This window comes from Puntigrus tetrazona, chromosome 1, assembly GCF_018831695.1.
Source record: "Puntigrus tetrazona isolate hp1 chromosome 1, ASM1883169v1, whole genome shotgun sequence".
NCBI lineage: Eukaryota > Metazoa > Chordata > Actinopteri > Cypriniformes > Cyprinidae > Puntigrus > Puntigrus tetrazona.
The window spans coordinates 19,414,996-19,442,054 of NC_056699.1; the positions used below are offsets into that span (position 1 = coordinate 19,414,996).

The 27,059-nt window shown below is 39.2% G+C and overlaps 1 protein-coding gene and 1 long non-coding RNA gene across 15 annotated transcripts in view; one reads left to right on the forward strand and one right to left on the reverse strand.

The window, feature by feature from the left end:
* Positions 1–19,727, forward strand: part of tenm3 (teneurin transmembrane protein 3) — a 243,630-nt gene extending 223,903 nt beyond the window's left edge. For 10 of the 13 annotated variants that reach the window (XM_043229546.1, XM_043229793.1, XM_043229933.1 and 7 more), the window contains 11 exons: positions 1–250; positions 2,324–2,344; positions 5,342–5,574; positions 6,065–6,219; positions 8,946–9,820; positions 10,566–10,741; positions 11,635–11,870; positions 12,441–12,737; positions 14,520–16,131; positions 16,260–16,390; positions 17,073–19,727. In XM_043229546.1, the coding sequence (XP_043085481.1) occupies positions 1–250; positions 2,324–2,344; positions 5,342–5,574; positions 6,065–6,219; positions 8,946–9,820; positions 10,566–10,741; positions 11,635–11,870; positions 12,441–12,737; positions 14,520–16,131; positions 16,260–16,390; positions 17,073–17,831 (4,745 nt within the window). In that variant the 3' untranslated portion in view covers positions 17,832–19,727. The remainder of the gene's footprint in view (positions 251–2,323; positions 2,345–5,341; positions 5,575–6,064; positions 6,220–8,945; positions 9,821–10,565; positions 10,742–11,634; positions 11,871–12,440; positions 12,738–14,519; positions 16,132–16,259; positions 16,391–17,072) is intronic. The other 3 variants (XM_043229727.1, XM_043230009.1, XM_043230363.1) reach the window with 1 other exon arrangement.
* On the reverse strand, positions 112–25,864 carry LOC122332954. Of its 2 annotated transcripts, none has more exons than XR_006248565.1 (3): positions 25,763–25,864; positions 19,851–19,926; positions 112–245 (listed from the first exon to the last, which is right to left on the reverse strand). It is a non-coding gene; the product is annotated as an uncharacterized LOC122332954 (long non-coding RNA). The 2 variants fall into 2 exon arrangements; XR_006248569.1 differs by having other exon boundaries at positions 25,758–25,864.
* Between the last annotated feature and the right edge of the window lie 1,195 nt (positions 25,865–27,059).

Genomic DNA, 27,059 nt, shown 5'->3' on the forward strand with positions numbered 1-27,059 from the left:
GCATCCTGTACAAAGGCAACGGTGAGAACGTCTTCATCTCCCAGCAGCCTCCAGTGATCAGCACCATTATGGGTAATGGGCGCAGGCGCAGTATTTCCTGTCCTAGCTGTAATGGCCAGGCCGATGGCAACAAACTGCTGGCTCCCGTGGCCCTCGCCTGTGGATCTGATGGCAGCCTGTTCGTCGGTGACTTCAACTACATCAGGCGCATCTTTCCCTCTGGAAACGTTACCAGTGTGATGGAGCTGAGGTAAGAAACGCAAGCAAGTACATCAAAAATTGCGCATGTTGTTAGACTGTAATATGGGACACTCATGTGGCCTGAGAAGAACATGCTGACAGTGACAGAGTTCTTCTATAGAGGGTGGGTGACTCATTACTGGTGCTCTCGCCCCCTTAAGCCAAGAAGAAATGCATATTCCCATACCTCGCTTTTTATGATCCACCACAAGCCTTCTATTGAGCTCCTCCAGCCCACATCAAAGGCTGTGTGTGTGCGTCTGCGTGTGTGTTTATTTACTGAGCTCGGAGAAATAACAGTGTTTATCTCTCAGAGTTTTTCTGCCAACTAAACAAAGTTGTTTTTGTTTCTTCAAAGACATTAATCAGAGATTTTTAATATTGCCATAAAGCTTATAATTTAAAGAAGCTGTTGATTCTAAGTATGTTTGTTCTTTCATTGAAATGTAATTGTATTTTGTTGGTTGCGGGGCATTTTATATGCCACCAAATCTATTGTGGTTTAGTTTAATTTCAATTTCAGTTGACATTCAGAAACTCAAATCTCATCATCTAGGAGTTTGTGTACAGCTGTTGGCAGCACAAAGTGAATATTTAAAAAGATGCATTTTTGGTAACAAAATGTTTGAATTTCTAAATGCAAGCTAAAATGTAAATATATGGAAAAGAGTTGTTTTTGTAGTTGTTCTTTTTGGTCAAATTAAACTCAATAGACCCAATCTCCACTCGCTTTCAATGTATGAAAAATAGAAATATGCACATAATATAACATTAACCGTTCCACAGAGGATACAAACACATTCAGATTTGGAGTGACATGAGGGGTTAGTAAATGATGACAGATTTTGTCTTGTAACAGGAAAATATCTCCCAAAAGTTGTCAAATGTACAATGTCTATAATAAAAAAATGTTTTGATTGTTCTGTATGTATTAGAAACAGTGATTTAATAATCTGAACTATCTGAAACATTCAAAGTATATTCCCTCCTGACTGTGATCACAGTGTGTCTATAATCTAAACACCGTGAAGTGCAGAGCTGATACATTACAAGCATGAGGTGAACACATGTGCCCTTTTCTTTCAAACCTCCAGACCTGTCATTTCCTTTCCTTAGATCTAGAGTGGGCTCACACATCCACAGAGAAAGAGACACGTAGATATTCTTTCAAAGTGCTCTCAGGGTTCCTCTATATGAAATCAGAGCCGTGTCTCGGGTCTTTTATAGACTCTCACTGAAATGATCATAAATTCTTCCCTCACACTCTGCGAGGCCTAGAGGGCCCTCCATGTCACTCTCCACTCTCCTGCAGCACCTCATTTAGCCATTGCGGTGATACATGACCGCTACCTCTTATCTCCTCTCTTTCCTTATCTCTCGTTCCTTTCTCTTTTGGCCTAAATCGTCTGTCTCGTCCTTTTAGCCGCCTCTCGTTTTCCATCTCATGTTTTCCCAGCCTGTGTCTTTCTGTCATTGACACTTACTGTATTTTTAACCTTATCTTATCATCTTCCGTTCCTTCCATCTGCCCCCAACTTGATACCAGCGCAAAAATCTCTCATATGTGTGCTCACACGAGGTCTCTATAAATGGCCCAGCACTTAACAGGTTTCAGTATCATCTTTGTGTGTCTGCTGCTCCTGTAAATTAAATTCCTTCATTAAAGCCGTAAAACACATGGATGAAGCAAATGAAATGGTGGTCCTCTGTGTGACATATTCACAGCGTGGCTTCTGTGCGGCTAAAGGCAGTGTTTAAGGAATTGCTTTTCATTGTCTGGGACACAATCAATTTGCTATTATGGGCCAGTTAACCTCAGCGTGTGCTTTGAGCTCATACTGTTCTTTAGTTCCCAGGTGGAATATTCACATATCCAACTCCGTTTAAGAAACAAGACAAAGTACAGCTAACAGACCCGTCTTGCTGCATTATTTCCTGTCTATGTGTGAGAAGGAGAGATTAATATATGCATACCTGTTTTTTTCCCCCTTTCTTGACAAGATTTATGTGCTTCTGCTGTTTTACTCTCTGTCCCTTTTCTTATCTCTCTTATTTCTGCTCTTTTTTCCTCTGCTACCCTAAGAAATAAAGATTTCAGACATAGGTAAGCCATTCCAGCTCTCTTGCGGACCCTTTCAGTCTGGTTGCAGGACAATTTTTATACAATTGTTTGTCTCCCCATACGTGTTGTGGCATGCCATCAGAAGTAAATGTAAATGTGTGTCATCTACTTCAGTTGTTTATGGACATTTTGTGATAATTTTTCAATTGATTTTCTTGGCATTATTTAAGTCACATACTTAATTTGATTTAAAGCTCATTGCCCGAATCTCTAATACATTGAAAACCTAAGACCACTAGTTTTGTTTTTTGTTTATATAATATTTTATGTTATCAACATAACTATTTAAGTTTAATTGAAACCAAAAAATCTGGCATACACTAGCTGCATGATTTCCACATGTTTGTGTAAAATCAGATAACGTAAACCATGCAGCATAATTTTAAAAGCTACCAAAAAGCACATGTGTACAATGGAAAAGAATAACTGAACTTTTATACAAATAACTTTGATAGTCAGTTTTTAAATCAGCTGCCTTTTATATCCAGGATTTTCAAAGTGGTCTTTGGGCTTCACTATATATTTAAGAGATCTTCAGATGTTTTTGTTGATGGTGCAGGAATGAAGTAGATCCCTTGGAAACACTACTGTACAGGTTATGACAACAGATCTGAATTCCTGACAAAATCGTTAGAATAATTCAACATAATGAATATCATTTTTCTTCAAACACGATCTTAGTATGTCAGTGGTTTATAAATCAACATCACAAATCCCATGGGGAAGTTCCCAACACAATGAGAAATTCCTTCCAACTCTTTTGTCTGGCTCTGTAAAATCTCCTTCTCCACTTTTGTGGATATAAGGGTAGATTAGCTTAAGCATTTATGTAGAACTCAAATAAAATATTTTCTTTTAATGTGGCATACTGCATAAACCAGAAAGACAAAAGATACCTCATGTAGCTTATAAAGAACAAGCTTGTTTTTGAATTTCATCTGTGCTTTGATTCTGTGGCCAAATCGGTCAGAAAAGACTTGAGTAAAATAAACAGATGTCCATTTTAGCTGACACTGGTGTAGACCTGTTTTCTCAGGAAGGATTCAAGACAAAAACCTCTCCTGACAGGTCTCCAGTACTTAAGTTAACTGCTCCAAATGTCTCCGCCCTGGACAAGCAGGAGTTCCTGATAAACACTGCAAATAGTCCCTCATCATCCCACACATGTTTGAATAGTTCCAGTTGAGGGGCGATGTACAGAGCGCAGTAGATGTTGATATCCTACATTAAGTTCTTTTCGAAACCTCTGTAGGGTTTAATCGCAGACGTATGGAGCTCATGAATGGAAATAAATGCAAGTAATTTGAAGTGGGCGAGCCAAAGCCATTAGAGCCTGTTGAATAAATTTGCAACCAGGGATAAATTTAGGAATCCCATGGACATGCTAACCATTCCTCTCCGTCTCCTACCAAATCATTTAAAATGGAATTAGAGGCCAACTTTGCTATATGGTTGCACCGTGGGTGGGCACAATGGTTGAGTTTAAGTAATTAAATGGCTGTATTTTTAGACACATCAATTTTTTTGCTAACATTTCTCAATGCTTCTGAGAAACAAAAACGGCCCATTAAGCATTAATGACTCTGAATTAATAAGTGCTAAGAGTTATTAATTCACAACCGCTGTTGCTGGCTGCTGAACATTACAAGCCACCTAATGGCTAGTCTTCGTCTTCATCTTGTCCCAGATGTCTCGGCCCATCTGTATGTGTCATCAAGGCGCTCTCATATACCCTAATGCTCCACAGAGCCTCATAAACTTAGGAGATTATTGACCCCAAACCTCAGTGTCCTTAAACCAAGCCGCTTCACTCCCAGAACTCACATTTATTTCCATTTGGCACAGCAACATTTTTATGTTATATTATTTTGAGCCTGCTTGATCTGTATTTACTCTTAAGTGTGATGTGGTGTCTGAACCACATAGCAACAGTAACTAACATCGTTCTGAGACCTTCTTAGCCACTTAGTCTGTGTTGGTGGAAGTTTTCTGATTCAAATTATGAACAGTGTAATTAGCACATGTGCACGTGTGCTTTATAGATCTGCTTCATATTGCTTTTTATTTATTTTCAGTAAACACACTTAATCTCTGCTCTAAAACATAATGAGCTTCTCTGCTGAGGTAACTTGGGTGATCTTCCCATTGGGATCATGCCTATGGTGCCTTAAAATCCCTGAATAGAAAGCTCACTAGGTCTTGGCATAGAGCAAATCTCTAATAACTAAAAAAAGAATCAGTTTAAGGATGGAGCCTTGAATGAAGCAGCAAATCTCATACAAGATCAGGAACAAGATCTTTTTTTAAAATATTAATAAGAGTTAGCAGATTGTTACTGTACAAAGCAGACACTTCAGCTACAGCAGCCCGCATCTGTTTCAAAACATATATATTGAAAATGGCCTGCCTGTCAGCCAACCCTCTTGCAAGGTGTCTGCACGCTATTCTTAGACCTTAGTCGCTTCTAATTGAAACACTGCGACGAGCTGTTGATTTTTTTTCAACAGATACATCACTTTGTGTTGCTCACTGGCTTTTTCCTCTGTCGTAGAGGTGCGGGTGGGAAGTGCAAATGATTGAAAGGATGTGACAGTTTGGTGGGCATCATTATGGTTGTGTCAGACGATAGTGATTTCCAGTCATAACGCATTAGGTTCACTCTGACGGAGTGCTCAACTCCTTTCCCCTCTAACCGCCCGGGCCAAACAAGTACATTCACTTCAGCAATAAACACAATAGCTAGTTATTAGTGCTCACGTTTCTATATATCTGTAGTCCTTTAACTTAGGACTATGATAGTTTACAGTCAACTTGCACCAACTTAAATCTGTTCATTTATTCATTGCTTCAAGTATTGCTTATTCACCCATTCATTTGTTGCTGTACCCGTTTGTTTATAATTCATGACATGTTTTTGTGTGCTAGATACTATATACTGCTCTTTTTGTGATTGTGGAATTCCTACCTTTGTCCTGTTAGCAACAATCCTGCACATAGATACTACCTAGCAACAGACCCGATGACAGGCCAGCTGTATGTTTCGGACACCAACTCACGACGGATCTTCAGGCCTAAAGCCTTGACGGGAACCAAAGAACTACTACAGAATGCAGAGGTTGTGGCAGGGACTGGAGAGCAGTGTTTGCCATTCGATGAGGCCCGATGTGGGGATGGAGGCAAGGCCACAGAGGCGCTACTTCTGGGACCCAAAGGTAAAGAGACTGAATGCCCCCATACAGTATGGACACTAGCTAAACATGACAAACTTCTCACTTTATAGCATAAAAATGATTTTTGCTATTAAAGTAATATTTGTTTAGATAAATTTATCAATGCAGCAACAGACTGCTGTTAAGTAGTTCACACAAACACATACATTTCTGTGAAAGAACTAGAGAGGCCTGTGATCATCTCTGGATCGGAGAGCCAAAAAGGTTCAGTTCCTTTCCTCTTGACTTTAGCTGACTAGATTAAAAAAAAACAACTGCTTCCTGAATATTACTTGCACTCAACATCACTCTTAGCTCAGGAATAATTCACCACCCAAAAGCACATTGTGAATTATTCACCAAGTGCCGCGTCTTCAGTGACCTGGAAACCACAGGGGCAAGCGTGACATGTGTACCAGTCGTGTTTCGCCTGTTTGCAGGTGCAGTGTGTGTGTCTATTTGCAACTGTCACATCTGCCCCCTCTCTACATAGGCATTGCTGTGGATAAGAACGGGTTCATCTATTTTGTGGATGGTACCATGATCAGGAAAGTAGACCGGAATGGCATCATCTCAACACTGCTGGGGTCTAATGACCTCACATCCGCTCGTCCTCTGACCTGTGATACCAGCATGCATATCGGACAGGTATACACTCATACTCACCTACACTACATCACTGTTTAATGCACTTCAATCTTAAATATTAATTTGTCTATTTTGGCTGCCACAAAAGAAAAGCTGCAGCACTGCTAACCTGAATGTAGTATGATTTATAGAATTGAATTCAGTCCAGTTATGCCACTGGGCTAAAACAAAATATTAGGGGGCAGAAAGGCCAAACTTCGATTTATTTCTGTGATTCGCAGTACAAAGATTCAGCTGTTCAAGCCTGATCCTCTGGCTTTATCACTGAAGTAGTGTTAGGATGAGTGGCCTCGTTTCAAAGATAAAAGCAAAAGCTGGAAGCAATTGAAACTGTTGCCTCATTTGAACTGGAAGGCACTATTGTTTTTCGTGTTGTCCCTAATAAGAGTTTTTTGAATGGGATTTATGAGATTAATTATTGAAAAATGCAGTATTATTATTTTTACATTTTAATATAAGTTTGTATTTGTTTTATGATAATTATTAAATGTTTTTACTATCAAAGGACCCCTGTAAGTAATAGTTTACAATTTAAAAGACCACAACACAGAGTTCTAGAGCTTGCAGACTTCAAGTTGAATTAGTTTGTTTTTCCAGCCAACCACTTACAGTGGACTGCACTGTGACCTACTATCTATCCACTAACCTCAAGACATACTTTAAGGCCCAAATAAGGAACAAAAAGACTGAGCTCAGCCCTCTGTGGTAGCCTCCACCCAAACGAAAGCCAGAGAAACTTCCTTGAAGACCTGGAGCTCCCCCCTCTGGCTGCTCTCCCTCTGGTGCTAAATGCATCTAATCACCTCAGCTCAGTGCGAAAACATATCATCCCTTAGAATTTCTAGACATAAAGAAAGTATTAGTAGAAAAGATGATTTACCAAATCAGCTGGCTAATAAAAGCTCTTTTGTTATACATGAAATGGTTTGGTTCATGGGGGCCATGCTGAGATCACATGATCAGCTGAACACTCCTAGTTTTATATCATTTATATACCCCACTATTATAGAGCACCTTCTGGAATAAAATTAATCACTGTTGACTGCAAAAGGAGTATGTCTTCAATGCCAATAGCTTGAAAACATATACATGATGCTACACTAATGTTGTTGGATCTCAGAGCAAGTCCAAGGTGACTGCCATAATAGCCAGTGCAAGAAAGAAGAAATGATGTTCTTTTTTAAAACACATTGCTATTGTGGGTGTGCGAATAGGACTTTTTTTTACCTGCAGGTTTATTACGAAGAATGTGTTTGAAAATGCAGTGTTTAGTAAACTTTCTCATACACATTTTTAGGCAGAATCTATTCTCCCCATTCTTTCTGTTTTTTTGGTCTCTTCACCAACCCCATTTGTCTCCGTCTAAGTGATGGAGGTTGGGGATGAGACATAAGGCTGTTGTCTGACATACCCTTGGGTCCAGGCTCAGTGAAGCTCAATGAGGTATGGACAGACCCAGACAGTTGTGTCAGCCTCACAATTACCCAAACGCTTGCTCTTGCGAGTCATCGATGTGCATCATTAAGGATATATACAGCTCAACCTACACAACTGTCACTTACCTCAGTAAGGCCAATTGGGACAGCAGAAAATAACTCAAGTGCTCTTCAAGGAAATCTTGGGTTCACTCAGGGTTTTAAAATGTTCAGTCTAAATCAGGTTCGTCCCCAGAGCATATAAAAGTACTCTGTCTGCTTCTAAAGCTACCAAGTTGGCCTTTTGCATATCAGGTAGTGACCTGAGAGTTGATAGAACATTTTAGGTGGCATGTTGTGGAGCACCCAAGTAAAATCTGTTTGCCCTGAGTAAAATCTGGTCTTGAGTTCATGCATTATGCAGAAGGTGGAATCACAGACGGGCCATGGCTGAGCAGAGAAAGCTTTTATCCACAGAAGCTGCTGTAGTTCAGAACCATTACGCTTTAATGTGGTGCTTTTCAACAATGCTTAACCTGCCTTGTTTGGCCAGGGTGCAGGTTCCGAGCAGGAAGAGGAAGAGTAGAAAGAGAATGAGGGAGAAGAACTGAAGGCACTTGGTCTAGGAATGTCCCACTCGTGCCATATAAGTTGATTTCATTGAGAATAAGTCTCAATGAATCCACTCAAAGCTTTAGGAACATGCTGACAATTATATTGTCAGCGTATCTTTGCAAGAGAGAGTTATAGATTATGCCATTGCATAACTTTCCCCCACTGGCACTTGGCAACATTATTGAAGTTGTCGAGAAATATTGAAACTGGATAATTCAGACAGACAATGACAGAACAATGATCAAGAGAAGAATTCTTATGCTTTCTCAGTATAAATGGTGTCTGAAAGAAAGTGAGTGCTGGGGAATGGTTTTATTTTTATTAATAGACCTCCAGACAAGACTGTCCTTCCAAGCCATCTTTAAAAGTCTGGTTGAGGCCAGTCCTCCATGTGAACAGTGTTGTTCTTGGTGTGCTTTTCTTTGCCAGACAGTTGTTCCCTGTAGGCACTGAGGAATTGCATCCCGTTGCAAAATAAATGACCCAGCGACAGGCAAATCGAATGAACTAGAGGCACCCAATGTATTAAGCCTCCAAAGTAACGGATCCTTCTTCATCAGTGTCAGACCCAAACATCAGCTGCGCTCAGAGTGAGAGACCAAGCCAGAGATGAAATAACGTGTTTTTGTCTGTGTGTATATCTTTGCAAGATTCCGTAAGTGATCCACCTCCCTGTTTGTTTTGTCTTCTCTGCAGGTGCGTTTAGAGTGGCCCACAGACCTGGCCATCAACCCTATGGACAACTCCATCTACGTGCTTGACAACAATGTTGTACTACAGATAACTGAGAACAGGCAGGTGCGCATTGTGGCAGGCAGACCTATGCATTGTCAGGTGCCAGGCATCGAGTACACCATGGGAAAACGTGCCATTCAGACCACTTTAGAAGGTGCAACAGCCATTGCTCTGTCCTACAGCGGAGTCCTCTATATTGCTGAGACAGATGAAAAGAAGATCAACCGCATCAGACAAGTCAGCACAGATGGCGAGATTTCTCATTTGGCAGGAGCGCCCTCTGACTGCGACTGCAAGAATGACGCAAACTGTGACTGTTACCAGACAGGCGATGGGTATGCCAAAGACGCAAGGCTAAATGCTCCTTCCTCTCTGGTGGTCTCCCCTGATGGAACGCTCTATGTAGCTGACCTGGGAAACATTCGAATCCGTGCCATACGTCACAATCGACCTCCACAAGGCTCTTCCGGTCTTTATGAAGTTGCTTCACCTGCTTCTCAAGAGCTCTACGTGTTTGACTCCAATGGAACGCATCAGTATACTATGAGCTTGGTCACTGGTGACTATAAGTACAACTTCAGCTATAGCAATGAGGATGATATCACCGCTGTAACAGATAGCAGTGGAAATACGCTTCGGGTTCGTCGAGACCCCAATCGAATGCCAGTGCGTATTGTTGCCCCTGACAACCAAGTTATTTGGCTGACGATAGGTACAAATGGAGGGCTGAAGACCCTCACAGCACAGGGGCAGGAGTTGGTGCTCTTCACCTACCATGGTAACAGCGGCCTGCTAGCCACCAAGAGCATCCAAATTGGCTGGACCACATTTTATGAGTAAGTTCTTCTATCAGTTCCTTTACACTGTAGCAGAGGACATCTCATAACCTTTATTATGAGATCTTTTAATTTCTGCATTTTCAAAGGTTTATGCAGTTTAGACATTTTGTATAGATTGTTGTTTTAGTGCACATTCCTGCTGTAGAATTTAGTCCTCTCCTTCAGCAAAAGTGTAGCCTGTAGTTACAAAACCTACCATTTATTTAACCACATGCTATTTAGAGCATGGTGTAAATGCTAAATGAATTTGTATGACATTTTCCGGCTGGTGGTGTACCAAAAGGTTTTGCATAATGCCAGTCTGGGGTAGGTCCTTCTGGCCAACATGTTGGAGACAGTGTCTGTGCACCTACTCTGCCATAACCACAAAGATATTGCAGGCCTTAGTGAATGTGACTTTGACAAGTCAAGTTTTTATTATATTATCACGTGAGTAAGGATTAATCCAAATTTTATATTTAAAAATATCCTCAGGCCAGTTGTGTGCAAGGTAACTAAAACTAGCTAGCATGTGTTAAAAAGTAATCCTATATTCTCACTTTCTACTTTTCTTGACTTGTGTACACAAATTTGGCCTCTGTTAGAAGCATACACACAAAGGATTCAGAGGACCCAAACAAGACTCAATCCAAACTGTACATGCACACTAGTCTACTCAATGTCATTCCATCAAGAGAACTGCTGACTTCATGTCAGTGAGGTCCAGTTGCAAAAGGTGTTCTAATGGCATTTTTGGTTGCAGCTACGACAGCGAGGGGCGTCTGACAAATGTGACTTTCCCCACTGGGGTTATCACCAGTCTAATCGGGGAGATGGACAGAGCCCTAACAGTGGACATTGAGACCTCAGGACGAGATGACGATGTCAGCATCACCACCAACCTTTCTTCCATTGACTCTTTTTACACATTAGTTCAAGGTGCGACAAGTCTCTGCTGTATTTATCATTATTAACAATGACCCCTGATGGCTCTCTAAACTGACCTGTTGCTTTAAGTCTTGGAAATGTTCCACACTGCTAATCAAGCTGTAACTCACAGGTTAAATCAATATTAATGACCAAACACTCATTACTCATTCATTAGGGGTAAAATTGTCAGATGATAATTTATAGTTTCACTATAATCACAGCACCACAGGGAATGAAAATACACTGGACAGCTGGGCTCTGAAATAATACATCTGCATAGTACACTTTAAAGTGTGTAATTCTTTTGATGCTGAAATACTTTTAATAACCATAACCCAGCTGAATACGCAAAGACAACAAATATTTACTATAGGTTTATTTACATTAAAAGTTTAAACATTGTGGCTTTATAAAAACATCTCAAACTGGCATCGCTGGCTTAACCAGTGGTCTGAGTTTAGAACTGGATATGTTTTTCCGAACAGTTTCAGATGAAGAAACCTGTTTAAATAGTTATTTTTGTAGTTTTGTTTGGTGATGCGGAAATTACACACTTCAGGTTTATAGAGTGAGGTAACAGGCAGAAATATGGTGACTAAATGTGAATTTGGGAAGTCATTAGATTAAAGGGAATTTAATTAGATTAAAGGAGATTATGTATTTATACGTTTTGCAGTGCAATCCTAGCACAAACCAAGGAAATGAATGTCTTTCTCATGGGGTTTTCTTTTTACAAATCCTCTTCTTACCTCCTTAACCAAATATGATGTGACTTGAGAATAAAAATCAAGGTGGTTATTCTGACACACCGAATTCACAGTCTTAACATAATCCCCATGAACTCTCTCCTTGTGTTCCACACTGCCTCTTGATTCACTCTACTGCTGTTTTCCTCCTCATAGATCAACTAAGAAACAGCTACCAGGTGGGCTATGATAACTCTATGAGGGTCATCTATGCCAATGGAATGGACTCTCACTTCCAGACCGAGCCTCATATTCTTGCGGGCGCATCCAACCCAACAGTGGCCAGAAGAAACATGACCCTTCCTGGAGAGAATGGGCAGAACTTGGTGGAGTGGCGCTTTAGAAAAGAACAGAACAGGGGGAAAGTCGTAGTATTCGGCAGGAAACTTAGGGTATGTAAAAATTTTATTGTAAAGAGACATTGTAATGAGCGTTTACATAGAATAATACAGTACATCTGCAGAATACTCTTCACAACACACTATCATTAAACTCCTTCTGGGTTGACTTAGTTGTGAGCTGTAAATTATGGGAAATTAACACATTAGAAAATGGCTTTAGAAAAGGCTAGTTATCGGTTTCTGTCAATTAGTTAATTTTAACTGTATCTTTTTTGCTACGATGAGCTGCTGAATTGTTACAGACTCCTCGGTTGTTCTCTTTCCACTTTCATTTGTTCCACAAAAGAAACAGGTAATCTCAGAGCATCAAAAAAATAACCCTAATTCTTATAAGGGAAACTGGTCTGGTATTTCAAAGCCTCTGAGTTGCAAAAAACAGAATATGTTTTAATTTAATGGGAATAGAAAAGAGATTGAAAGTGTGTTAGTGACCAGATTGTATGCACCTTCTATTCAGTTCTTAAATGTAACTGAAGTTGGGGGAAACGGCCCTACCAAAAAACATTATACTTCTTAGTGAGGAATGTTATAATCAACATAAATATTCTTCCTTTCATAAAGGTCAACGGTAGAAACCTGCTGTCTGTGGATTATGACCGCTCACTGCGCACAGAGAAAATATATGACGATCATCGAAAGTTCCTTCTGAAGATTGTGTATGATGCCTCTGGTCATCCTACACTGTGGGTGCCCAGCAGTAAGCTGATGTCTGTCAACCTCACCTATTCCAGCACTGGTCAGGTCACAAGCATTCAAAGAGGCCCCACAGTCGAGAGGGTAGAATACGACAGCCAGGGACGCATAGTCTCCAGAACCTTTGCTGATGCCAAAACCTGGAGTTACACTTATTTGGACAAGGTGAGTATTGCAAATTTTTCCAGTACTATGAACTCCTGTTATATCACAAGATTTGTTAGTGTGTTGAATATGTGTTGCATTACTGTCAGAAATATCAGGATATTTTTGCAAAACTGTTAAAATAGCTTGAAGTCTGATATTCTACAGATAAGAAATTAATTGACAGCATTGAAATTATTACATTTCTTTTATAAAATACATACAAATACATACAATACAAATACAAATACATAAAATATGCTACCACAAATTTAGATGTACAACACTGTAGGACATAAACATAAGAATGGGTTATGGCTGTGTGAACCCATTTCTGAGTGAACTGTTTCTTAAAAGTTCAAGGTGTCCATAGTGCTCCACCATAACAGAGATTTACTGATGGTTAACTCCCTTTGAATTGGTTCTTTAGAAGCACACCATTATAACCGTGTCAGCAGTACAGAATGTTGTATGTTGATCCACAGAAAGCTGAGAAATAGCTAAAGAAAGACCTTTCTGTGGAACTATGTGGATACGTTTACAGACTACAGAAACTGGTGTGCACCAAGAAGGAGAGATACTGTATGTTGTGGATGTTTCTTGTGATGGAAATGGCTTAGTAAGGTCTCATAGACAAATTTAGAGTCTCAACAAGAGATCACAAGGAAAACTCTGGGTTTGAGCTCACCCTTAAGGAAGAGACAAAGAGTGATTTGAAAAGAATAACTTACACCTCCAATCTTACATAAGGACATCACACCTTTTTCGCTGCTGTATGCAATTACTTGTGTAAATACAAATAAAAAAAGAAAAGTAATATTACAAAATATGAGGTTTTTAGAAAGAGATATCAGTTGGATGACAATGTGAGTTTCCTCCAAGAGAGCACTCAGCTGGAACCAAAAAGTTTTGAGGAAAGAAAAACCACTGTGTGTAAATGTGTAGATTAAATATGCATGGCTAGCCTGTCTTTCCGTCGCCTGCCACATGCGCAGGTAGCGTGACCAGTGAGAGGATATCAAACATATGCCACCAGCAGTGCCTAGGGAACTAGAATAATGTCTGTCCAAGTATGGATGACAAGGTGAAGGCTTCTCAAAGGTAGACACTCACTGTAGCAATTCTCCAAGATGGAGAGGCCTCTAAGGATGGCCCTCCAAATCTGCAGACGTCAGTCAGTGTGCGTATTTTACCAGGGAAGACATGAATATACGTGGAGTGATGCTGCAGCTCTGAATACCACAGTCTCAGATCTATTCAGCGAAAGGCTCTGGGGATGTCAGTACTTAAGCCCACAGCGAGAAACACTTATTTATCATCCTTTGCTTCAACTCACCTCTCACATTGTCCAACAAGACCCAAAACAGACACAGAATAAACATGAGGCCTCAGTCATTCATAACTCAAAGACAACTTGCTGACTTTGTTTACTTCAAGCTTCAAGCTTAGCATACAGATGGATTTTAAAACCCCTTCTTTTTATTGATGCTCTGGTTCCACAGTATGCAGAGCACGGAAACAGTTTTCAACCCACCTTATTGGGATAAGTATGGGCAAATCATGAGGCTAAAGCCAGTAATTGCAGAACATTTTATATTTATGCAGCCATGCACATTCAGCAGACCTGCATTTAGAAGCTTGAGGGTCAAGAAGAACTCAATTAGGCAAAGAAATAATCACTAAATGGAGCGTTAATACCTGCTTTTACACGCCATTTGCATTTTAATAGCATGTAGCAAATGCATGAAAGAGTAATGAATTGTTTAGGTTAATTTCTCCTCTCTCCCATCTTTTGATTTACAGTCGATGGTGCTGCTTTTACACAGCCAGCGGCAGTACATCTTTGATTACGATCTGCAGGATCGACTCTCCGCCATTACTATGCCAAGTGTGGCCCGTCACACAATGCAAACTATCCGCTCTGTCGGCTACTACCGCAACATCTACAATCCACCTGAAAGTAATGCCTCAGTTACGGTGGACTACAGTGAGGATGGCCAGCTCTTGCGGGTGGCACACTTGGGCACTGGCCGGCGTGTCCTTTATAAATATCGGAGACAGAACAAGCTGTCCGAGATCCTATATGACAGCACACGCGTCAGCTTCACCTACGATGAGACAGCAGGTGTGCTGAAAACTGTCAACCTACAGAGTGAGGGTTTCATTTGTTCTATCAGATATCGACAAATTGGTCCACTGGTAGACCGGCAGATATTCCGCTTCAGTGAAGACGGCATGGTCAATGCCCGTTTTGACTATACCTATGACAATAGCTTCCGCGTCACCAGCATGCAAGGGGTTATCAACGAGACCCCGCTTCCTATAGATCTTTATCAGTTTGACGACATTTCCGGCAAGGTTGAGCAGTTTGGGAAATTTGGCGTTATCTATTACGACATTAACCAGATAATATCAACAGCTGTCATGACCTATACAAAGCACTTTGATGTCCATGGCCGCATCAAGGAGATCCAGTATGAGATCTTCCGCTCCCTCATGTATTGGATCACTATCCAGTATGACAACATGGGCCGTGTCACCAAAAGGGAAATAAAGATCGGCCCTTTTGCCAACACTACCAAATATGGCTACGAGTATGATGTGGATGGGCAGCTGCAGACAGTCTACCTGAATGAGAAAATGATGTGGCGGTATAATTATGACCTCAACGGCAACTTACACCTGTTGAACCCTGGCAACAGTGCACGACTCACTCCCCTCCGTTATGACTTACGAGACCGCATCACACGGCTTGGTGATGTGCAGTATCGTATGGATGAAGATGGCTTTCTGCGCCAAAGAGGTGCTGAGATTTTTGAGTACAACTCCAAGGGCCTCTTGGTTCGGGTGCATAGTAAAGCTAGTGGATGGACCATCCAGTACCGCTATGATGGGCTAGGAAGGCGCCTGGCCTCTCGCAACAGTCTGGGCCAGCATCTTCAGTTCTTCTATGCAGATCTCAACTATCCAACACGCATCACCCATGTCTACAACCACTCCAGCTCTGAAATCACCTCGCTCTACTATGACCTACAAGGCCATCTGTTTGCCATGGAAATCAGCAGTGGCGAGGAGTTTTACATTGCTTGTGACAACACAGGAACACCGCTCGCCGTCTTCAGCAGTAATGGGCTTCTCCTCAAGCAGGTGCAATATACTGCTTATGGAGAGATCTATTTTGACTCTAACCCTGACTTTCAATTGGTTATTGGATTCCACGGTGGCTTATATGATCCTTTAACAAGATTGCTGCACTTTGGAGAGCGGGACTATGACATTCAAGCTGGTCGTTGGACCACTCCAGATATTAGCACCTGGACCAGGGTGGGCAAGGACCCGGCTCCCTTTAATCTGTATATGTTTCGCAATAATAATCCCATCAGTAAGGTGCATGAGGTCAAGGAATATGTCACAGGTGAGGAGAGGGCCCTTCTGGCACACTGTATAACAAATATTTTAATTAGTTTCACTGTTTAACTGTTTGACAAAAAAAACTGTCAGGCAACCTGTGAAGATATTTTTTGTCTGTTCTTTTATTCATAGATGTCAACATCTGGCTGGTGACATTTGGATTTCACCTGCATAATGTTATCCCAGGATTTCCCATCCCTAAATTTGACCTTACCCAACCCTCACTGGAAATGAGAAAGAGTCAACTATGGGACGACCTACCGGTATGTAGTATAATGTCATCATCTGTCCTGCATAAGTTATTTGGCTGGATATTTTGCTTTCGTACAGTAGTTTAAAATAATGGAATAAAAAAGTAACACTACTCGATTACTCTGTGTATCATGTGATTAATTTAGTTAAAATTAAGAATCATATTCACTGCTCTAGTAACCTTGATTGTATTTATTCAAGTTGAGATTTTGGGCCTTATTTATAAAGCGTGCTTATGTACAGATTTGATCTTAGAGTGTGTGCACTTAAATCCATCATATTTAATAAAAAATTCATAAAAAGTGCCTTTGACATGGAAAAGTATGTAGTGTCACGTAAGGATCTGAGAAGATATACACACTTTTTCTTGGCGGAATACTGCAGGTTTTTGGAAATTTAAGCTGTTTCTGCAGCTCGCTTTTATATGTTAATGACATTGTGTCATTTACAAGGTAGAGACTTGAAACCATTCCATTGCGTGCAAGTTCAAGACCATTTGCGATTCATAGATTTCACAGAGATGTACCTGCATTTCCATTCAATGAATCACACGTATGCATATTTGAGAGATGGTTGTAAGATCAAACTGGCCCTGTTTCTTTAATAAACATGTTATAAATGAGGCCCTTAGCGTTTACAGATATGTCTATTCTGATAATTACAATATGTTTTGTCTATTTTGGCTTACTTTAGTCCATCTCAGGGGTCCAGCAGGAGGTTATGAGGCAGGCCAAGGCTTTCCTGTCTTTTGAGAGAATGCCAGAGATCCAGTTAAGCCGACGACGGTCAAGCCGTGAAAAACCTTGGCTGTGGTTCGCCACGGTCAAATCTCTCATTGGTAAAGGTGTGATGCTTGCCATTACCAGTAAGGGCCAGGTGGCCACCAACGCACTGAACATAGCAAATGAGGACTGCATTAAAGTGGCCACTGTCCTCAACAATGCCTTCTATCTAGAGGATCTGCACTTCACAGTGGAAGGTCGCGACACGCACTACTTCATAAAGACCAGCCTGCCCGAGAGCGACCTGGGCGCCCTGCGGCTCACCAGTGGTCGCAAGAGCCTGGAGAACGGTGTCAACGTAACAGTGTCACAGTCCACCACCGTGGTCAATGGACGGACACGGCGCTTCGCAGATGTGGAGTTGCAGTACGGCGCGTTGGCTCTACATGTGCGCTATGGCATGACACTGGATGAGGAGAAGGCACGTGTCTTAGAGCAGGCCCGCCAGAGAGCACTCTCAAGTGCGTGGGCACGGGAGCAGCAGCGTGTACGTGATGGGGAGGAGGGAGTGCGTCTTTGGACAGAGGGGGAGAAGAGGCAGCTGCTCAGCTCTGGGAAGGTGCTGGGCTATGATGGCTACTATGTACTATCAGTGGAGCAGTACCCTGAACTGGCCGACAGTGCCAACAATATCCAGTTCCTGAGGCAGAGTGAGATTGGGAAGAGGTAACAGTGCACAGCACAGACTGTTCAACAGACTACTGCCCCTCTGCTCCACAAACTCCTCTCTCCTATGTACACAGTCCCAGAGCTCCTATCCCAGAGACTAAAGGGAAGGGGTTCATGTTTAGAGAATTGAGGAGTTGTGCCTAAGTGCCACACACACTGCAGTTATACGAAAAAACCTGAGGCACTTCCTCTCATTGACTGAACACACCCCCATCCTACATATTTGTTCACATTATTGCATTGTATGGATAATGGACTCTCTAAAAGAGCAACCCAAGAAAAAACTCAGTTATTTGTTTTTTTTTTTTTTTTGGCTTTTTATATAAAATCTCAAAGGTGACTTGGTCAGTGATAAAATTGAGAGAAAAAAAGGCAAATGTGTTTACATGCGAAGACAACTGCACCCAGATGAACTAATATAATGCCTTTTTCGCAAGGCAGTGACTGTAATTCAGTGGTTCGTACCGTCCTTGTTCTCAGCAACATGTTTTGTCAACTAGTAAGAACTGAGGTTTCAGACTGTAAGCTAGCTGACCATTTCTCTTCTGCTTTGATTTCTTAAGAAACACAGTTGTGGTTCATATAATCAAATCTGAGTGTACAATCTCATTCCTGAACCAACCCAGGTGGTGAATAGAGCGGAAACTGACAGAACAAAATATATAAATATATATCTCATAACTGACCGGTACTTTGACAAGAGATGTTAGAATATCTTTATGGATTTTTTTTTTAGTAAAAAAAATTCCACTTATCCGTACAACAATACTAGTCGCAGAGAAAGTAATTTATGTACAGTGTTTATACATAAAAATAAAATCTTACAAATATTGAGACTTTTTCGTCTTGTCATGCATTACTGTTTATACTCATGAATTTTAATATTTTATCTTATCGAAATTTGTGGTAATGCTAACTGAAATAAAATCAGCTGTACTGTGTCATTGAATCCTCAACATTGTTTTTCTTCTCTTTCCATCCTCTGAAACTGATTGTTGCCATTTTTCATTTCTATTTCTCTCTTTTTCAGATTGTCTAAATACGTTCAGTGGTTTCATGGCGTTACTGCCGCTGTAATCAACAATAGGTTTAGAGTAGCTTTTCCAGTTGTGAGATGAGTAAATACTACTCAGATTCTAAAAACCCAACAAGGGTTTAGTAATTTGCCAGAAATTCTTTCTTTACAGTAATGTCATGGTATTGTTCTGTCTTTAATTGGAATGAGTTTCAAGCTTAACGCTTTTTAAAGACTTTCTGTCCAGATATACGAGTTCAAGCTTTAGCTTCGCTTTCTATCCAGTGATAAGATTTTTTTTCCAAAAGTTTCCGCTCTTTTTAATGTGTTTAGATGAAGGATTTATCACACTAACATTTAAGTGTTTTGCCACTGGCAGCATGGGAGAAAAAATAACTTGCACGGAGTTTATATTCCTGCATTTTCGCCATGACTAAAAACTCCCTTGACAAGAAACGCATTCAAACTCTCGAGTCAAAAAGGTCATTAGAAAGCAGAGATAGTGTGGCTTTTCCCACTGAACACAGACATTGCCCTATGATCATGTTATGCCAGAAATAAAAAATGTTTTGCATGGGGCTGAATTTATGTAACTGGGACAAGTGCTAAAATCATAAATTTACTGCGCACTAATTATGAATTTAACAGTTACCTTAAAAGAGAACTCCACCATCATCCATATGAAGGAGATTGATTTAGGATTTCTTTTACTTTAAAATAGTTGTCAACAAATGTATTCATCTAAGCATTAAAGTGATCACCCCAAAGGGAAAAAAATAATTTGTATGCCTAAATGGACTGCCTCCTTCTTCAGATACTGTTTTTGTAAAGGCTTTTTAAAGATTGTATAAAATAAAATGTTCTGACTAATGAATGAGAAAATATTGTTTCCATTTTAGTTTGTTCTTTTCCTATGAATCGTTTTTAAATCAATCATGTAATTGTACGGTGGAGCCTATTTTTCTATTCGTGAGTGAATGGAGGTCTGAAGGAAATGTTACCCACCTGTGGGCCTGTGAGGTTTTGTTTGGGACTCTTCAGTTATGGGCTGGTCTGAGTTTGTTAGGGTGAACTTTTCCCCCTGGAAAGAGAGAGAAAAAAAAAAAGATGAGCACTTCATTAAAACACTAGTAATAACCAGAACAAGAACCAATGCAATATTAACAAAGTGTTTGCCCTAAAAGGTCTGCACAGATTTTCTGAGTTGCTCTGCGATACAGTCAAGATATTTGTTGGTGTAAGGAGTTGTCACTGTACTCTGGAGCCCTTCAGCTATTGTGTATGAACAAAATCCACATTTCAGCAGTCAAAATATTCTTTTTAGAACATAACAGTAGATTTGGGGGAAATATGTTACAGAGCAGCAGTGAAGATACAAATGTCTGTGAGAGGAGAAGTGAGAACATCTGATATGTTTGCTATCGATTGCATGCATACAGTGTAAACCCAATGAATCAAAGGAAGGTCACTTTTTTCCTTACAGCATATTAGTGCCAATATGTACGTGGTCTGTTTTGATATTTCTTTGCACTACAATGTATATGTTGAAGTTGATGATGCCTCTACATAATACACTATTGCAGTCATCACGTCTCTGGTCTGATCTGAGGGAGATTGTAAAAACCAGTTATTTTTCCTAAATTAAAAGGAAAGATGCCTGTACAGAAAATCATCAGTATTTAATTTAATACGTTCAAGAAAAAAAATGCCATTTTTATCGCACACTCAACAGTCACTTAATAGTAACGTTTTCTCATATCAGATCTGATGTGGGATTTGGTCAACCTAAAATGTGTGCATTGTGAGACTGAATTTGTCTGAGTACTGAAAATTTGAAAATGCAGTGTGTGATTAGCTTTGTTGCTACTGCGACAAATCAACCATTGTTTTTTTTGTTTGTTAAATTACTTTGTTTTTGAGCAGCCTCTACATTTTGTGTATTTTGTATTCTCTGTTTTACAAAAATTGTTTCAAACAATTACTACAAACTGAAGTGGTTTTACCTGTAAATTCAAAAACTTATCTTACAATCTCTCATTTGTAATGAGGATTTAGAGAAAGTTGTATTACTGATGTTCTTCTGTTATTTGTTTTTGCTCAGTTTTGCTTTTGTATTGTTTTATAGCCATGCAGCATCAAAAAAAAAAAAAAAAAGCTCATGATTTCCATTTGATAGACACGTCTGTTTAGAGTGCAATTAAAGTGCAATTTTGATGTAAATCTAAACTAGGTCACTGCTGGATTCATTACCTTTTATCTTCAACATGTTTAATGCTCCACAGAGATCAATCATAAAAATAAAATGTAATATTCAAAAAAGTTGTGTATTTATTAATCCATTACACAGATGTGACCACATAGCGGATCAGCAATAAAGCAGTGATTCTCAAACGGTGGGAGGTACGTAGTGCGATCCAGAAAATGTACACTATTAAAAAATAATTAGATATAATGTCTTGTTACTATTGTGGCTCTTGTGTTTTTTAGATCTGCAAAGGGCCAATAAAGAAACTAAATGGGCAGGAATATTAATATTAATGAACATGTGGCATTAGGGTTGTTACAAATTCTAATTCTGACATTTACACACCCTCTTGACATTGCACATTGGATTCATACAGGTTTGAAATGACAATATTTAAATAAAAAAAACTCACAGAGAACCTGTTTTCTTTTTTTAATTACATTCCACATTCCTTTAGCTCAAACATTACGGTGCTAGCAGAGCCAAAGTCACAGGTTCGGCAACGCATGCTTTGAAATGCAACGGAAGAAGCTTAGATGAGTGTCTGCCAAATACATAAATGTCATTTAATTCAATATCCACGACAAAAGATATAAAACAGAAATTAAAGAAATATCATCACAAAACAAAGCCTGACAGGATAATAAATATGAAATTATATCTTACATAGAAAGCATGTGTGTGAAATAGTTAGGAAATCACTAATTTCACGGTTTCATGATTCTGTATAATTTATCAATTATCCATATGTTTCAGAACTGATGGAGAGAGAAGTGTCTCAGATTTGATCCGGCACATTCCAATTATATGTTTCATCTTACATAACTCTACTGGAAGCAGCCTAGAAACTCAGGGCCAAAGATTAATGAGTAAGTCTGATTCTCTATTTCAGCCAATCACATATACCTGACAACCTAACTTCACTAATCCACGCTCTAACAAGCCTTGTCCACCTCACACAGCAGTCTGTGCCCCTAATTCCTCTACTGTATCAGTAAAACACCGCCCTACAGTCAGACTTCATCTTTATGAAGCAGCGAGCCTGAAGGGTTTGGGCCTCTGTTTCATGGGCAATGGCCCATTCCTTACTGCAGAGAAATAGCTCTGCTGCCCCTTTGTTGTTTTGAGAGCACCAGGCCAGATGTGCTTCCATAACAGTGTTTGAGACTCACAGTGGCATGGCGCTCTCAATCAGAGTGGGACTCCATCCAAAAGGCCCCGCATCTCAAATGTGGTCAAGTTTCCAACAGCTGCAGCTGCCGAACAGAAGACACAAAGCACACTTTTGGGATAGGGGAAGGTTTAGGAAAGAAAAAAAAAAATCCTGACTGGTTGTAATAGGTTTTCCAGTCACTTCTGCTGCATGTCTTCAGAGGCCAAGCACATCTCTTTTGTTCGCCATTTAGGAGAAAATCTGAAGTGCTGATCCAGGCCATGTGGTGAGATGCCTTACAGGTGCAGCATGTCTGTGCTCTCATTATAACCTCAGAGCAGTCCTAACTCAACATCCAGCTCCATCCAGAATATTCCTTGTGTGTGTTACAGGCAAATTATATACAACAGGCCTATGACAGTTGATATATTTTATGATACAAGTAAAACAGATAAAGACGGGTTTTTTGCCATGTGTTGTCTGCACAGTGCACTCACTTTCTGTGTTGTGTAAAGTCAATAAAAATAGCTTATTGATATTAGATATCAAAAGTAAATATAACTGCAGGAAGTCATGACAGACACAAGCACCTCTGCCATTTCCACCCAATGGGTACAAGTACAGTATGTTAATATGTTATATGGTGAATATAGCAAAATGTTAAGAGTTCATTTTTCTAGCAGACTAAGGAATTTATGGTCTTCAAATATGCTGAGGTAAATTTCAGATTACATGACGTTGTTAAAAGGCTTTTGTACTGATGAATTTTTCCATGGTTGAAACACTGATTGAGATTACATGAGACAAGATAAGACTTCTTAACATAACTTTAGATGTTCATTCATGTCCATTTCTCTTCTATTATTAACTGCTTCTTTTGAACTGAGGCTCTACCGCAATCTGTCACTCCACATTGAACAGCAATTTGAATATTGTAATAAAATAGAATTTCACATCAAAAGTAACAAAGCACAATCTTTTACGATATACTGGGTGGGAGGTGAGCTACAGTTACAGTCATTAACTGGAAATTGGCTAGATTAATCTGTTCTTGGGACTTAAGTATTTATATTTTTGGTAAAAATGAGAATCGATTAAAATTGAGAAATATACATTTTTACCCAGCCCTATTTTTTGGCTGTTAAATTTCAGTTAAAAACATTGTAGAATTACTATTTTTTAGGTTAATGTTTTAATGAGCAGCAAAGTGTTGGTGATAACAGCCTTTAATGTCTTTACAGAATTAACTGATTTGGATTACTGTTTCAGAAAGTTGGTTAGCAGAAGTGAAGCATTCACAAAAAGAAAAGTTTAAAATTTTTTAAAATTTAAAAAATACTTTTAAAAAAGTATTTTAGAAATGGGTCATTGTAAAAAAGAAAAAAAAAACACTTTAAGCTGAAAAAGCAGAATTATACCAAATATGGTCAACAGTAGTAAAAAAAAAAAAAAAAAGATATGTATGCTAAATATGTATTTCTTCAAACTTTTTGTTCTGACATAACATAACATGGGGTGTCAGGGCCATCAAACACCTCCATAAATTTGCACCAAGGAGCCCAATTCACAGAAATAACAATTAAACTTTACCGTGAAAACTAATTATACTCAGCATACTTACAATTTTAGTCATACTAACCAATGATACAGGATTAAAAAGTTGCTCAAAAACTTCAAAAGTGGAAAAGTTTTCACAAATAAGGATAATCAGAATAATATCATTTATTGAGCCTAAATAAAAAAAAAAACACTCCCTTAGAACAATTATACATTTCCGTTAAATGCAGCTATGTTTTTGTGAGTTCTGTAAGTAGTCCATCCCCCTCCCTTCATAAGTCAATAAAGACAGATTTTAGAGATCATAATTAGTCATAGTAATCAGACATTGTTGACACTGCAGTCTGTCTTCTGGAATCTGGATAGAAGCCAACATAAAGCCTTTTTTGTGACAGGGATTAAAATGTTTCTTTTAAAGCACAGACAGGTTAAGCTGTAGTGTGGTTGCACAGTCACAAACTGCCATGAGCCCTTTTTTGATTGAGCAATGACTTGGTATCGAGTTCCTACATTGTTCTCATAAGACCGATCCAACTTTGAGTCACAGACAAAACTTTTAGATGGTGCCTCACAAAGCACAAGCTGACAAAATATAATACCGCTCTGCGCTAAATCTCCGACCAGACTTTTTTTTTTTTTTTTTTTTAGAATACTACATAAATATTCTTTCTTTCTCATTTCGGGAATTTAAAAGTGGCACTAACCTGCAGATGGCTGAATAACAGCAGAGCAGCTGTTTGCAAGCACCAGAAATACTGCCAATACCTATACGGCCCACCTTACACAGACGTTAACAGAATTTATATAGTGAAGTCATGAAAGCCTTTGAAGGTGCTATTTTAAGGTGAACCAATCTATAGTGTGATCTGAGCCAAACCTAGAGCTAATGTGAGAATACAATTAAATGCAAACATTATTTGGAGCAAGGAGAGCTAAAAATATCCAACCAGGAATAAACAAGTTCTCACTTCCAGAGCTTCAAACAGAATTTCTAAAGACAACTACGTATATTCTAACTATACAAAAACTGCACCACCTATTTTATTTATAGGCAGGTGGAGAGGGCCACATGAGCATAATTCATTAAGGAACCTTCAGACAACCTCCTCACACTTTTTGAATTTTAATAAGATAATAGGCTTTAGGTGCCAGGATGTGATTAGGTTAAGATAAAGTATTCATGATATAAAGACATTCAACCTTAATATTGTTCCTCTAAGGGGGCACACAGGACATTAGACATCCTTCACACTTATGAGACCGCAGGAGTAGTCCATAAGGTACAAAACATACAGTATATGCGTGTTTGGCTTAGTTTCTTAGTTCAGAAACTTTGGGGGGGATAGCAAAGTGTGCACAATTTACAAAATTAGGATGGTTTGTTTTTCTGGATGCTTTGAACTAAAAATATAAGAGAGGGTTAAAGAACAAAACGCATTAGTATGATAACAATTACCTAGTTTCACAGATCAACAGTTTTTGTACATTCTAAATTAAATAGGTCTATATAATATGCAGTATTAAACTCATATTACGTTTATAAATAATGGAATACACTAATGGAATAACTAATGATTGGTTAAGGATTATCCTACATTTAAATATATTTCAAGCGTTACCTCACAGAGCACACAAACTACTGCATATTTAAAACTGTACGCTGTCATTTGTAAATCCTAAAGGCTCAGCTCAAAAATATTAATCCGTATTCCCCTAGGTTACCAAGTCTAGTTTGTATTAGTGTAATTATAAACATTTTAAAACATGCTTAGATACCCCTCTTACATTTTGAAACAAAAACGTGTGTACTCTGAAGCGAACATTAGCTAAGCCGTGCAGCGCTTGCTAACTGCTTCGTGAACTCGGTTAGGACGGGCTCTCTGTTCGGTGGAAAACAACTGGATTCGTTCATGTAATTTGTGTATAACGTTATATACATTAGGAAAATGATATGTACTTTACATTGAAGTTCACAGTGAAGACACGGTGCTCCTTATCGATTTCCAACGGCGGCAAATCATTTATATAGAGGAAGACGCTTGATGAACTGAAGCTGCTTATAGCGAGCAGCGCCCTCTGTTGGTCAAAACAAACAAACGCCAGAGGTTAAACTGTGCCCTGCCTCGTACATATTATCTTTTCTTTTGAATAAGTGACATTATACAGGGTTAGAATCAGAATTAGCTTTGTTGTCATCTTAAAGCATTTTATTTGAATATTCAAATAAAAAATTGTCTTTTTTTTTGGCCTTATGACTTAAATAAATACTAAAATGCAGTTGAAGTGTCAAAATCATAACTATCTCAAAATGCACACGAACTATTGCGCATTTATAATGGAAACTTTATACTGTAATTTAATCTCACATGTCGTGGAAAAACGGTGACAGCATAAACAGGTAACGTATACAAATAACTGAATTTACTTTACCTACTTTACTTCTGTTAAATTTGAGTTGTATTTCCACTATACAATAAACTGTAAAATAAACACCAGTTTTAAATGTTAAATTTAATTTCTCTATATTAATTAGTCTAAACATGCAACAATATGCGGTATCCCATAGAATGGTTTCAAAGACCACGATGAAAGTCCTGTCCCATAAAGCTGTAATTTCCATTAAGAAGCTGCAAATTTAGTGCATTTCAAAATGTGTGCCTAAAACCAGTTTGGTTACTAAATCAAAGACAGGGCCGTATCGATCAGTTACACATTTAGATCTGGCCCAAATAAAGAGATTTTGACTCATAAACACTGCTCATTATAAACACCTTGTGGATACTTGCCACCTGTATTACTGTTCCCTGGTTTTATGCTATAGTTTAATGCGGCAGCATATGGGAAACAAGTTTGATGGATATTGAATGGAGCTCTCTGTGTCATTTTCCATATGCTGAAGTAAACACAAAGGTAAGTGAAGTCTGCTGCGGTTCATTTAAAAATGCCATACTGCATTCAGGTCATTTCATTAGCTAGCTGCACATCAATTCATGCAGTAGATCAGATTGACGTTTTAGGATTTTTAATGGAGACAATGGGCCAAATGAAATAAGACATGTTTTAGCTCATTCCACTTTTTACTCTAAGAGGGCATCCTTTACATTTCTGATCAAAGTGTCTTTTCACTTGGCAGCCAAAAGAGTTTTTAATGCAGCCGCCTTCCTCTAACTGTTTTTATCTTCACTTGCAAAGCTTTTGGCTAATGACCAGCGCTTTATCAAGGCTGAAATGGGGAAAGAGCTCGCTGCAGGTCCACGTA